This window comes from Manacus candei, unplaced genomic scaffold, assembly GCF_025592945.1.
Source record: "Manacus candei isolate 608988 ecotype Guabito, Panama unplaced genomic scaffold, ASM2559294v1 h1tg000037l, whole genome shotgun sequence".
NCBI lineage: Eukaryota > Metazoa > Chordata > Aves > Passeriformes > Pipridae > Manacus > Manacus candei.
In genome coordinates, this window is record NW_026138085.1 from 17574448 (window position 1) to 17589182 (window position 14735).

Genomic DNA, 14735 nt, shown 5'->3' on the forward strand with positions numbered 1-14735 from the left:
TACTTGAAAAGTCAGAGACCAAGAGAAGCCTAATTTAGACCCTCAAGGCTGGAGCACTTCCCTGGGAGAGACGGAGTCAGTGTAGCTCATTCAGCCTGAAGCAAAGCTTCAGAGGGGCTGAGGAAAGACTCAAGATTTTCCTCTCTTGAACTAACAACTGGTTAAATTAAATGAAGAAAATGCTGTGGGAAAAGAGACCAACCCCCCCTGGCTCCCCCCTCCTGTCAGAGAGTTGCAGAGTGAGGAGGTCTCCCCTGAGCCTCCTCTTCTCCAGGCTGAGTCCCCCCAGCTCCCTCAGCCTCTCCTCACAGCACTTGTGCTCCAGTCCCTTCCCCAGCCTCGTTGCTCTCCTCTGGCCCTGCTCCAGCCCCTCCATGTCCTTCCTGAGCTGAGGGCCCAGAATGGACACAGCACTCCAGGGGTGGCCTCACCAGCGCCGGGGAAGCCATGGCCCCTTGGGCAGAGGGACCACGAGCCTTCCCCCAGCCCCTGCAGAACCAATGCCCTCAGGAGCAGTGGGTGCAGAACTGACCCCTCAGCAGCAGAGGCTGTGCAGTGTGCAGCCAGAGCTGTGTCCCAGCCCAGCCCGTTCCCAGCTCTCACCTGCCCGGGCAGGCCCCTCACCACCCGCCGCTGCTTCAGGTTGGTCTCCCCGTCCAGGTTGGCGGTTTCCAGGTGGCAGATCCCGCTCTGGTCGGAGGAGTGGAGCAGCAGGATGTCAGCTGGGATGGTCTCGTTGCACTGCAGCTGCACAAAGTCCCCCACTCTCACGTCCTTCCAGCACCTCTCCACGTAGGCACGTTCCTCCCTGGGGCACAAAAACCCGTCAGGGGAAGGGGGACACGGGGGGGGCAGGACCCGAGGGTTGGGGGCTTCGGGAAGAGAAAACAGGGCTTGGGGGCACACTGACTCTTTTTTTTTAAAGGACACAGAACAACAGCTAGAAATTAATGAGTCAGACATTTCCATAGTGTCACTTCACCACATGTCACATTCAAACCAAATCTTAGAATTAAATAATGGAACTGAAAAACATCCAACTACAACTGAAGTTCTCTTTCATTCTAGCATTAGCCCTACAATCTCCACAGCAAAAGTTAGAATGTAGTTTAAACTAATGGAAGTATTTTAAAGTATCTTATTGAAGAAATTCAGACACTTCACCAAAACTGATTAATTTTTTTGACTATGTGACTACGTCTCAGATACTTTCCAACATCAGCACACAGATCCTGAAAGAAGCAAAGTGATACCTCAGCTACACTTGCTTCAGGTCTTTACAGTTTGTAATTCTCAAGAGGGAGCTACAAAGCTTGAGTTTAGTGCACAGGAACAGCTGCAAAAGGTAGAAGACCTGACAAATGACCCTTAGTATTGAGCAAAAAAAAAAATGCAACCAGAGCCCAAGTTCAATGAAAAAGTTAAAGTAAGAAACAAAGAGCTTCTAAATGATTAAAAAAAAAAAGGAGAAGAAAAAGAGCCTATGGGGTTCAAGGAAATGAGATTACTATTTCATCAACAGAACAGTGCTCAGAGGTTCAGCAAATAGCAGACTTTTTTTGGCATTACATTTTCAATAATTAATCCTTCAACTGCTCTTAACCATCTAAGCCAACCAAAAACTGCACAATAAGTTTTAAAATTAGTTAATGGGAAAACTGCTCTGGCAACAATGGCTTGGTTCCTCTAACTCTTTGAGAGGAAATTATTTTTTCAAAATGAATAATTAAATCATCTTATGCCTTGCTCAGTAAGAGGGAAAATGCTCATGATACTTTAGCAGACAGACACTAAAAGGCCTCTTGTAATGAGAGTCTTATTTTCTAAGTTTTTCATCATCCCCATCTATTGCCTGAAGAACCCTGTCGTTCATTTCAGCGTTTGTACCCAGAGAAGGGAGCAGTGATAGAGCAGATAAAGGGGTTTGCTCCAGTTCAAAGCACATTTCCAAGCTCTGCTTCAGAGCCAGGCCAAGGGCTGCTTCCTGCTAACCTACTTTCTGCCTTCTGCAGAGCAGAGCCAGCCTGTGCTGCCAGGCAAACCCTCACACTTGGCTGCTGTCCTTCAGAACAACATCAAACACAGCCACCTGCAAAGGTTGTGCAAGCAATTAAATCCTCTGTATTTCCCAGTGGTATCCACTTTTTATTCAAAAAAAGAACCCCTCAACCTAACTACTTAAATCCCTTTAATGCTGGGAGGTGTTTACTAAATTATGGTGTTGCACCATTATTTTTTTCCTTCTTACATTAATTCTTCTTTCCTGAATTTTTCATTCTTTCTTATTTTGTCTGACTCTACTTACCTGCACATCCTTTCTCTTTTGCTCAACAACAGACATAAAAGACCACATTGAAGAGTTGTTGTAAGTTAATTTGATGTTGCTACACATTCAAAAAAAATCTAGATCAATTTCTATTTAAAAAGTATTCAAGCGGGTGTATGTTGTGTATTTAATGCTCTGCAAAATAGATACTAAGTTAATATAGCAAGTCAACTAAATAAATATGAATCCTTCCCATGTCAAACACCTTCTGTGTAGGACTTCTAAATTTGTTTGTTTAAAGCATAAAAGAGAGAGTACAAAATCAGTTCAGAGACAGCAGTTGGCTTGTCTTGCCACGCTGGACATTTGGAAGCCATGTGCAGTTTGCACACAATGTTTGCTGTGGCTCCTGCAGGACAATCCCCCTCCCTGCACGTCACCTCCTGCGCAGGTGGGAGGTTTACAGGGCACACTTCTGATTTCCCTGCTCACAAAACGCCACAGAAGGGCCTTGCCCAGCTGGCTGTGTTCCACACCAGCTCAAAGAAACCACTGTAGCCGGAATAATGCACAGAAATCCCAGATTTGGAATATCTTTTCAATAATTCCCTACGAAACACGCATTACCCATAAAGCTTCAGGGTCCTGCCCATTCACTAATTACAGAGGAGAGGGTGAGTCAGAAAAGCCAAATGACCTCTTTCAGATCAGAGGAAAAGCAGAACTCAGCACAGGGACTGGAGCTCAGGAACTGCCAGAACCCCAGACCTGCTCTCAGGTGAACTGCCTGTCCCTCTCTCCCAAAGAACATTCAGTTTGGCAGAGAAACACGTTTTCTGCTCCTGACAGGACCCTTCAGTTGGAGCTGGAAGATAACAGTTTCCTGCAGTACAAAGGTTTTCTACAACTTTCTAGAGAATAACCAGTGGATGAAAGAGAGAAAAACACTTCCTGCTGAGCCTGGTGCCCCCATGGCAGCACTGGCCCACTTGCCTGACAATGTTTTTAGATGAAGCAGATTCCTTCCAGCAATCCCTGGAACTGGGAATGCTGCCCATTTTCTGCTCACTGATTAAAGTTCACAGCACAAGCTCTGGTTGCTGAACAAACAGAGGAGCTTCATAAATCCAAGATGGTCTGATGAGAAACATAGAAAAAGGGCAAATGCATTTAACCAATAAAATAAATGAGATGTGATGATTTTCAATAGATGGGAATCTGGAAATCTGATTCTTGCAGCACGTGGCATCAGGGCTGTGGCACATCAGAGACATGAGGTAAGAGAGAATTCCTCAGTTCCTTCTCTCCTTTAGCAGCAATTTATCAACTGCACACTCACAAGTGTGTGAGTGTATCCCTGCTGCCCTGGGATAATGGGGAGCAGGATAATGCCCAGCAGAGGACAGTGCCAATGAAAAGAGCTTCCCTTGAACAGCCAAAGTGCCAGAACTGCTATTGGACCCATCAAATCTGACCAGAAGACCCAAACTAAATAGACTTTATGAAGTCATTTCTGGGAAAAAGGATCATAAAAACACCCTGCTGCCACTGGAGATCATGGGGAAACTTGAATAAATTATTGACTTTGTGTCAACAGTTTGATATCTCATTCTTGGATTCAATGAAGATAAATCTCAAACAAAAACTGGGTCAAAATGGATGGTGAATGGGAGCAAATAAAAATTATTGTTCTGCTCCCCAGAGGAAATTAAATAAAAGTAATTTTTCACATGCACTCCACAACATATCTACATGTCCTAGGTTGTCTTAGAGAAAGATCTTCAAAATCTTTATCACCTAAAAGCATTATATCAGCCAATTAGAGTTCACTGAGTCTTATTCCCTTGAATTACTCCAAGCTCCATCTCAGGATCTTTTGCAGCTCAAAGTAAAGCTTGTTTTCTCTCCCTTTCACTCCCTAAATTGCCACACCTGGAAAAATATATCAGTGTCATCAACAGAGAAACCCCAATGTTTGTATTTTATTGTATATAAATTTGCTAAATTGTTGTATTTGAAAATGGCCTCCTCAAGCACCACCTGCTTTATAAAAAATGCACATATTCTGAGATCTCAGTTCTACACATACAGCAGGGTGAATCACACAGGTTCTTACCCTTCACAGTCTATTTCTGCAAGTAGAAATCTCACAGTTTTATGCCATTGAAGATTATTCCAGTTTTTATATGTAAAAAACCTCACAGAATGTTTTCAAAGACCACTGTCTGTCCAGGACCTCACAGTTTGGAGCTACTGCCACAGAACTTCACAAAAGTGCCACCAAAGGAGCAGGTTTAGGACTCGAGGAAGGCACTGGACCATCCAGGAGCTGACTGTGAGAGCTGTCCCAGGTCAGGGTGCAGCACAACCTGGCTGATGGCTCCTGGCTGGAGACACTGTTGGAGCACGAGGAGGAACCTCAGTGTTGGCTCATCCCTGGCTTCTGCCACAGAGCCACTGCAGGGCTGGGAAGGTGGTTTGTGACCTGGACATCAGCCCAGCAGCATCAAGGATGTCTTTGGCAGCAGCCAGGGCTGGAACCAGCCCCAGCCTTTCCCACATCCCCAACTCTCCCAGGTTCCCCACCTCGAGTGGGAGGTGTCCCTGCCCATGGCAAGGAGGTGGGACCAGGTGATCCCTCCCAACCCTCACCATTCTGTGATTTGGACACTGTGTTGAGACAGCAACAGCACCTTTGAAAGGTAGTGGGAGTGAAATTTTTCTAAATTCTAATAAAATACAAACACTGCCATGGTTTTGGCATTCCAAATTCCTTGATGTTAGTAACAGATCCTATCTTTTATGTGCTAAAGCTGCTATAGTATTGTACCAAGGAAGTTATTCTCTCCATGATAAAAGAAGCCTACGTTCAACTTCAATAATCAATTCAAGTTTATGAGAACTTTAAGTAAGTGCCAGAGCTCTATAAACGTGCTGTGTGTTCATATACAAGGGTTTGGATCTCTTTTAACTTGCCTTTGAAGAAATAAAATAAAATAGGAGTAAAAAGCATGTTGAGAGTACATTTGCTTAGACTTACTGGGTTCATTTTGTAAGTTATAGATCATTGTACTTAAGAAAATCTATTTTGTTTTTAATACTGCCTTGAACAAAATGCTATTGTTACTATTCTTCCTGGCACCAGCAGGAACTAACAGGTAACTCCAAGGTCACTCAGTGTCCTTAGCGTGCATTAATCATTAGCATTAGTTTCTAAAGATTCTCATTAACTTATGAAGTTTCTAGGACCCACAGTCTATATCAGATTTTTTGGTGGTCATATCCTTACATGACCATGTAGGTCATGAGGTAGAAACCTGCTTCTCTCCAGGTTTTAAAGGTATTTTAAAAATCCAGACAGTAGGATGGATCTTAATGCCACGAGGCCACGATTCTGCAGGTCTGAGTCAAACCCACAGGTTTTCATTTATTTCCCCTAATGTTTAGTCATTAACTCCTGCTGCCACTGCTAAACCACTGCACCTTTTCTGGGAAGCAGCTTTAATGTCTTGGCAGGTAATAAATCTTGGAGAAAGCTCTGATAAAGCAATACACAAACCAGTGGTAGCATTAGTAATGGATTTATGGATTTTCCCCCCCAGAGAGCAGGATCCTCACTGCAGCAATCACACACTCACCTCCTCCTGCCTCGCTGCTCTTTGGCTTCCAGGTGCTGCTGCCCAGACCAGCTGAGTGTTGGTATTTTAATTTTGCATTTAGTCAGCCCAGGATGTCCCATATTCCTTCACCAAACAATCAGCACCCTCCTCATAAGATGAATTCAGGTTTTCATTCCTTCACAATTTTGGTAGCACTGGTTTCCAGCAGTGTCCTGGGGACACAACACCCTTGGGTGTACTCTTGGCTAAGGACACTTTCTCAGCTCAGTGGGAGTTTGAAGAATCTCCTCAGCTTGCACAGAGTGTTTGGGCCTTCACTAAAAGCCACTGTTAATTCATGTATCCAGAGCTAAACTAGGTGCAAAATTTCCACAGTAGCTGAAGTGCACACAAAAAGCCCAGGGATGACAGAGCAGAGGATGCCCAGTGCAGTGCCAGCCCCTCGTGGAGAACAGCCCAGCCATGGTGACACTGGGCAGGGGGACAGTGGCTTTGGGGCTGTCCTGGGAATGCACCTACTGAGGAGCCCTTCAGCCCCCAGATACTGAGATCCATGCACTGTTCAGAGAGGCACCACTGAGGTGGAGCCTTGGTATTTCTATATCTATGCCCAAGAAAATTCATTGCAATTTTGCCCGAGGGAATGTGGTGAGATTTCAAGTGGGACAGAGGCTTTAGGTTTTTTGGTGTATAAAATGAACACACTAAAGCCTCCAGCAGGCTCCTAGTCTTTAAAGTTATGCTTTGTTAGAAAACAAAAATGATAAAGCTAAAAGAAAAGGCTCTTTAACAAGTGAAAACTCAGAGTTGCTGAACAAGACTTTAATTTAAAGTTTTGGCAAGAAATCTTTTTGCTCACTGTGCCCTTGGCAGGATGGTATTTTCCTCTCCTCCTGCTTTCTACTTTACAAACCCTCAGGTTCACCCTGGGCAGAGTGAGCTGCATATGTTTCCAGGGTCCAGAGAGAAATAAATTTTCTTTTCTTTTTTTCTTTCTTTCTTTGCTTCTTTCCTTCTTTCTTCTGAGATTTGACAGTAGGTTAATTCCTGTTTTCAGGTCTGTTCCTTGCCCTTCTCTGCTGTCTTCCAGAAGCCTCTGTTGGTCCCTGCATCCCTGGCCAGCCCCAGTCACTCTCCCAGCTCCATGGGGAGCATCCTGGGGAGGTTCAGTCTCTCCTCCCTTCCCAAAGCCCAGCTGACCAGAGCTCTGAGGGAGGTTCAAACAGAACCACTGCCTTTGCTGCCCAGCTTCCCTAAGGAAACATAAAGTATAGGATACGTCCAGAAGCCTGTAGGAAGGCAGAGCTCCATTGCAGTCATAGAGAAAATTACAGCACAGAATTACAATACTCCAATTGACTGAAATATTTTAATTCTCTTTCAAAACAGGGAGTTCAGCTTAAGCCACTTGCAGCTTTTCAGCTGTTGGCAGTTCTGGTTTTGTGCAGCACAGTAGTGAGTTCTTTGTTTTTATCTTCTTTCCACATCACTCTGTAGGACTAACCCAGAGTTAGTGCTGATGCAAAAATCTTTAAATGTTCTAAAACCTCACACTAAGCAGACAAAGAGTTCCAGTGAAGGGCAGCCTGAATTTTTTGTATCACAGACATCAATGGACCTACAGAGGAAGAGGAGATTGATCCTTGCAAGAACTACTTGAAAACCACAGGCCCTGGAAGCATCACAGAGGAACTTTCTATTGAAAAAGTAATCAGGTTATCTCATTTAGGATGCCTGTTGACTTATCTGCTTATCCAACAGCTCCACAGGGTGATTCAAAGCATATAAACTAACTAGGCTTCCCTAAGTCACTGACTCAGATATCTGAGTTTAGGTGCTTCAAATTAAGCAATGTGAACAGCTTAAATGAAGGGAATGTTTTTGTGGCTGCTGCTGTGCCATCAGAACTGTGCAGTCCTTGCATTTGTATCTTAGTGTCTATTGAAACACTGAGAAAAAATGAGGTTAATTCTTCAAGAAATGTGAATTTTGATGTAAAAACCTGTCTGGATGCTATGGAGTATTTGCAGACCTCTACGGAATCCGAGGGGTGTATCACATCCAAGCTATGTATTTGAACATTATGGAACTTCAAGAAAATTAAATAACAGCTTTTAGCAACTGTTGCCCTGCCATTCCCTCTCAGGGCTGTGCCTCCCATTCAGTGGCAGCCCCTGCTAGTAAGTGAGTGACAAACTGGAGAGAGTTCAGAGAGAAGGAACCACAGCAGGGCTGGGGGGACTGACTGACAGGAAAGATGAAAGGAGTGATCTCTGTGCAGGTCTTGACTAAAAGGTGTCTGGGTGCAGCAGAATGAACTTGATAGAAATCACACATATTTGAAGATTATAATTAACTGTTATGGATGGAGAATAACTAATTAGGGTTGTATGAAATCAGGTGACTTGAGAAATTTAAATGCAATGAAAGAGGGATAGTAAAGCATAGTATCACAGGAAATGCTTTGACAATCACATTTTGTAGTAATTGGAGCCCCCCCTTGCTTGCAAAATTTAAAAGCAGACAAATTATATTTTAAAGAACACCAGGAGAAATGAGGCATTTAAACATAGGTCTGTACTATCTGCAATTCAGTTTTCTGTCCTCTCCTTTTGGTGCTCTGTGATTTGTTCTGACAGCACAAGTTTGTCTACAGTTGGGATGATTCCAAAACCTTTGGTTCTGAAATTACAATCTCCAAAATGAAACATTAGATCTAAGTTATTGCATCTCCCCAAAATACTTTAATGCCTGTTAATTGTCTCCCATTTTCTCAATTAAACATTCCTTAAACACACTACTGGAAGAGTCTTTTCTTTCATTAGATCAGCAGCCTGGGTTTCCCATTCCAGCTGATCTCTGGGAAAATAAAATTGGAAGAAGGATGTTTACAGGCCAGCCTATTTAATTTCAATTTCCCTTTCTCTGTGTTAAAAGAAGACAAGTTACTGCATTTCTTCAAGAAAGTTTTGGAGAACAGTCAGCATTTGGGAAATGTTGGTCTGTTTTTGTATTTCCTTTGGAGCAGGAGCCAGAGTTCTTGTTATTGAAATCTGAAATAAAGGCCATATGCCCTCCAAGACTACCCCTTAAAATCTAAGTAATCCCTCATCTTAGGATGAAAGATCAGTTGCTCTGTTAAGAAAAACTTTTTGCCGCCACAAGATTAACAAAATGTGCAGGGTCCCAAAAAGACTTTCACCTGTGTTAAAAAAAGTCACCTCCAGCAGATGATTCAGAAGGAAGAAAATTAGAAGACATCACGCTCTTCCATGACTTTGCAGCCAGCAAGAAGAACAAGAAATATCAGCTTCCCAAAGCACTGGAGAAGCCTGATTAAAATTATTCATGATATAATAAGCTGTGGTGACTGATCTGATGGCAACTGTAATTACCCACGTTCTTTTCAGACAGGATGAATCCTACAGTCTGAACTCTTCTCATCTTCCTTTCCCTTACATCATCTTTTCAGGCCATAAAACTTGGGTGAAAGACAAGATTCTAGGCAGGATTTATTAGTAGATCAACATCTTTTTTATGGCATGGGAAACCCAATTTTAAGGCAGGCCCATGTCACGTTTCTGCATAACAAAGTACTCATGGCTGTGAGTTGAACCTGGGTTTGAACGTGTGTGTAATTCCAGGAGGGACATTTTTCCCTTGTACAGAACAAGTTTTACTGTATTCCCTGCTTCTCATGTTCCCATGGTAAAAGGCTTTCAGATCTAAATTAACATGGTTGCTGTCTGTATAGAGGAAACAACTAAGATTCCTCTGTGGATTCATTCAGTAGCACCCACTGCCCCACCTTTCCCTCATCCTGGTTTTAACAAGTGTTAACAAATAATCCATTGCCTCATGGGCTAATGCAACACTGAAAACATTCAGACATCCAACTAGATTGTTGTCTCCAAGACAGGCAGAGGAGACAGCTTTGCCTCCCTACCCCAAGAGCTCCAATTACTCACACTCTCCTCTGTGGGAGAGAAGGAATCTTAAATGAACATTATTTAGGAACTCTTCAAGTGCCTTCTCTCGTGGACAAGTTGGCAAAGAGAGCAGTGCAATTTTGTTTCTGACAAATCATTATCTATATTTGGGGATAAGTCTAGCCTCTAAACAAGCAAATCCATTGTTTTCCTGTTTAACCAGCAGGATATAAAAATAAAAACCTGACAAACACACGCAAGAGAAACAAAGAGAAATGACAGCCCCATGTGATAAAAGCCAAAGTTCTGCAATATCCTGCCTGTGAAAGTGCACGTTATGTAAAGCACTGCTGATTAATTGGAGGGCTGACAGGTACATCCACAGAGATGGAAAGTTTTGCACTCCTGACTCCCAGATGTGATATTTTAACAGGGAGAAGGCATTTGCTATTTGCTGAGAGAACAGTTTTGATACAATAAAACATAATTTTCAAATTTAGGAAAGTCCTGAGAGCAAGAAGTCAGGAAGCATTTTAAGTGAGCACAGACTAACACGCAGTTAATTCATTTAGGGATGACTAAACACAGGCACATGTCACTATCTCCTGTTTCTAGACTGCATTTTTACAGTTTCATTTTGAAAGCTCCAGAGTAGAGTACAACATTAAATGGGTTTCAAAGGGCCAAGACTTTAAGAGGTTTCTTGGCATCTAAGAATGCAAACAAGTCCCATGACAGATCTTGTTCTGTGCCCCTTTACACAGATAGAATTAAACCCTCCTGAAAATTTCTTAGAAAAGCAGTTGCTTGTAGCTCCTCAAGCCCCTATTTCCAGTGCTCTCCACATCCAAGAGGCCCACAGTCACACCAGTATCATGAAACTCAAACTGATCTTCCCAGTCTAAAAGTGCTTTAAAAAAAAAAATCAAAATCAGTACAAATACCAGGTGGGAAATAGTGGCTTTGAATTTTCCCCATTTCACTTTATCACTGGGATTTCCCAGCAGCTGGAAATGTATTAATTTTTTTCAGCAAAAAGCCTCACCATTGATAAAAGATCTCAAGCCCCACGGTTTTAGTAACAAAAGCTGCCCCAAGCTCACCTGCTGTAGATGTAACACCCCATGTGATTGATCTCTTTGTCTAACTTGTACCTCCTGAAGTCCTCCCAGGCATCTTTGATGGCTGTGATGACCATGATGACACAGATGGGGATCAGAGACACCTCTGGCTGGAAGGCATTCACCACTGGCACAAAGTTCAGCAGGGCAATGAACACGAAGTAGACGTTGGCGAAGCGGTGGAACTGCTCGTAGATGTTTTTGGGGAGGAAGGTCAGGATGGTGTACTTTGTGGTCTTGATTTTATTGGAGCCGTAGTGTCTGTTTGGATTTTCCTTCCACTTCTGACTTCCAAAGGGCAAATTGGAGACGATCACTCGTTTGTTTTCATTTTTCTTCTTTCTTTTCTTTCCTTTTCCTCTCTTCTCCAGCTCCTCATTTTGGATTTCAGTGTCTGGGGAACCACAGCGACAGCAGCTTTCCTTGAAGAAATGTTTCTTCCACACCATTCTAGAGAAGCAGCCTGGAACAATTCTCCTTGACATCTTGTTTTCCTCTCAAAAAGTAGCTTCAAAGTGAAAACCAACCAAGTTAGAAGAGTTCAATAATCCAAATGAACTCCCGAGTGGTGGAGGGAAGAGCTGAGGTGTCCGAAGCCCAGAGCTGCCTCTCCTTCTGCCCCAGCCTCCAGCTCCCCAGGGCCAGGGCTCAGCCTGACTCAGCTGCAGGTCTCAGAGCCTGCTGGGGCTGCACCTCGCCGGGACAGGAGCATCTGGAATGTTGGGTTATTCCTGTTGGCTCAGACCATTCCCTGGCACTGCCTCTGCTCACAGGGTGCCTCTGCTCCGCCCCAGAGCAGGGACAGAGCTCAGAACACTCCCAGGATTTCCACAGGTCACTCCAGGAGTTCCAGGATCACTTTATGGCCCTGGGAGTTGCCAGGAAGCTCAAAGGTGATGGCTGGGTTGCACGTCCCAGATGTCAACACGAGATCGCTCCAAGCTCAGTTCAGACACTATTTCTCTTTTACTTCCTCTATCTACTACTTGTTTTCATGATCATAACATGGATCATAACATGGATTATTGAACAACAACTCCCACCCCCCAAACCCAGCTAACCTCTGATTTGGCACTTTTGGGGATGACACACAGACACAGGCAAGTGAAGGGCAGTGTACCTGCACTGCCCCTCAGACCAACCCTTCTCCTCTGATAGACCCAAAACCTCCTCTCTCACCCAGTCACTCCTTCCAGTCTCTCTTTTCTTCTCCCCCTTTGGTCCTCATGCCTCTGGCACATGAATGTGTAATTTCCAGGAGAGCTAATGACAGGCATGCAAAGCACAGTCATTTTTTCTCTGTAGTTTGGTCTTAAGGGGAGGTGAAAAAAGGAAGAGACCTAAATATTTAAACTTCTTCTAAATGAAAACTCTTATCTACTGCATTATACAGTGATAAGCTGAGCAGTCTCAAGTCAAGTTGGTGCTTGGACAAGAAACTCTGATGAAATGGAAATGTTGCAATAACAATCACACATGAAAGTATTTCTTCCTTCTGAGTCACTCCTGAGCAAACAGCTCCCTGCAGGTGTTGTACCATCCCAAAGCCAGGCCTCTATTGATCCCTCTGCTTACTGGAAGCCCTAGAAATTGTTTTTCAGTTCCTGATGGTGATTCACCTTGAATGTTGTTGATCACTAATTCTTTATTAATGGGTTCAGTGTGAAACATCTTACATGTTTTTAAACAGCTCCAGTTATCCTTTCCAGACTTGGATAAGTTTCATTTTTCCTCCAGATCCTTCTGCTCCCTGGAGAGGATGTTGTGTGGGTTGGCAAGCTGGTTTGAAAACTTGGAATGGAAACCTGTATATCAGCACACACTGCTGGGACATGGAACAAAGCTCCAGTGATACTGAGATGATTTCAGTGAGATAAGTAAGGCATTTTAAAGGTAGAAAAAATTCTTTTCTAAGAGCTTTTCCAATTTTACAGTGCTCCAAAGGGTCAATGAGGGAATTACTGCACAACCAGATGAACAGTTTCCACCCCAACAAACACAAGGGAAAATAATTGGGTTTGTTTACTTACTTGTCATATACCCTGGTTTTAGAGGAGTTTATTGTCTTGTCATACTGGTGTTTTCTGTAATCCTCAACAGCATCCTTAATCATGCTGGGAAGCAGCACCACAACCAGAGGCAGCAGAGTGACCCCCCTGCGGAAGATTTCCACTTGTGGGAACCAGCTCAGAACCACCAGAAAGAAGAAGCAAAGATTGCCCAGCCTGAAAAGGGAGAAAATAAATTAAAAGTAGTCAGAAATGAGAATGTGTCTTTTCCTTAACGAACAACACCCATTTTGTGTCAAAGGAACATTAATCATTCCACTCCTATGCCCTCCTTTTCCTTTCTCCAGAATGGATTAATCAGTTGCTTAACTAAGATGATAATTATTTCTTCAGAGGAGCCTGTGAGATACATTTTCATACTATTATAGCTAACTCCATTTCCCCACATCTTACAAACACTATTTACCAGGAGCTCCAAGGTCTTTAATGACCCCCCACTGCCTCAGTCTTGAAAATAAGCACAAAATCAAACAGAAGCCAAAGAAACCTTAAAAAACCAAACCAATGAATGAAATGTCCTGGTCAGGAATCCTTGAAGGATTCCACGAGTGGAAGGTCAAATTATGAATGTGTAAATCTAATGTACAGAATGAAAATTTCAAGGCTAGAGATGAATATACAATTTTCATTTCTCTTTATCATAATGATATTTCCCTGGGCATCTTTTTGACATGATTAATTCTGCTGAGGGGGTACATAATTTGAAATGAGCACTCGGACAGAAAGCTGACCTGCACCTGCACATACATTTATACTGTTTATGGGCTGGTAGAGAGTCACTTCAGGACATTAAAAAGATATCAAAACTGAGCTGCTGAAATCCACAATATTTTCTCAACACATCCAATGAATCTTTTCTGTGTTCTTAAAAATCAAGAGTTTAGGAAACCAGAGGGATTTTTAAATAAAAACTTGAAATTTTTACAAAGAAAACTGTTCCAGTATTCAAACAAGACAGCTGGTCCCAGCAGTGTCAGACACTGCCAGTGTTTACTTGCCTTAATCCTCCATTTCAGTGTGAACTGAGTGACATTTGCTTACAAATAATCACCACCTAAGTGTTAGTCCTGTGGCCACTACACATGGCCCTTCTCCATTGCTCTCAAATATCACTGTTTCAGAGAGACTCCTGGAATCTCATGGATCACTGAACGATTTTTTTTACCTGTGAAACTGTTCAAAAAGGTTTTGGGGCACAAAAGTGAACCACGTGTATTTTGTGGTCTGTATCCTGTTTCCAGAATAAAAGGTAGAAGCTTGTTTCCAGTCTTTCCACTGTCTCCCACTGCCAGGAAAGACGACCCTCCATTTGTTCAGGCTGAGTTTTGGGTTGTCTCTGCCAGGAGGCAGCAGTGGGGTGGGTTCTGATGGAGCCTGGGATGGAGCTCCCAGACGCTGCCAACGGTACCAAGCTGAGTCCACAGAGAAAGCCATTGCCAGGGGTCAGGCTGCAAGACAAAGGCATGACAAGCACTGACAAACAGTTCCACTCTGGAGAAAACTCACTTGGTGTCTGTGAGCAGAGGTTTAACACCACAAACAATCCTCCTGCTCCCTGCATTGCATGTTCAGCTTCCGAGCTCAGAGAATGCACAGAATAAAAGATACAACAAAATCTTCAATATGGAAAAATCTGTTTCTATCTCTGGGGGGAAAAATAATCCAAAACCTATTTTAAGGTGTTATAATACCAAACTAACGTGGACAAAGCCAATTTATCAGAGGGGAAC

At 43.2% G+C, this 14735-nt stretch overlaps 1 protein-coding gene and 1 long non-coding RNA gene across 21 annotated transcripts in view; one reads left to right on the plus strand and one right to left on the minus strand.

The window, feature by feature from the left end:
- The window catches only part of ATP10B (ATPase phospholipid transporting 10B (putative)), a 218894-nt gene that overhangs the window by 33033 nt on the left and 171126 nt on the right, over positions 1-14735 (minus strand). For 16 of the 20 annotated variants that reach the window (XM_051794024.1, XM_051794021.1, XM_051794017.1 and 13 more), the window contains 3 exons: positions 14171-14453; positions 12967-13161; positions 604-808 (listed from right to left, as the gene is read on the minus strand). In XM_051794024.1, the coding sequence (XP_051649984.1) occupies positions 604-808; positions 12967-13161; positions 14171-14439 (669 nt within the window). In that variant the 5' untranslated portion in view covers positions 14440-14453. Of the gene's footprint in view, positions 1-603; positions 809-10918; positions 11880-12966; positions 13162-14170; positions 14454-14735 lie in introns of those variants that run through there. The other 4 variants (XR_007905612.1, XM_051794025.1, XM_051794006.1 and 1 more) reach the window with 2 other exon arrangements.
- LOC127473941 (uncharacterized) lies at positions 972-13122 on the plus strand. Its single transcript, XR_007905630.1, has 3 exons — positions 972-3543; positions 12674-12952; positions 13037-13122. It is a non-coding gene; the product is annotated as an uncharacterized LOC127473941 (long non-coding RNA).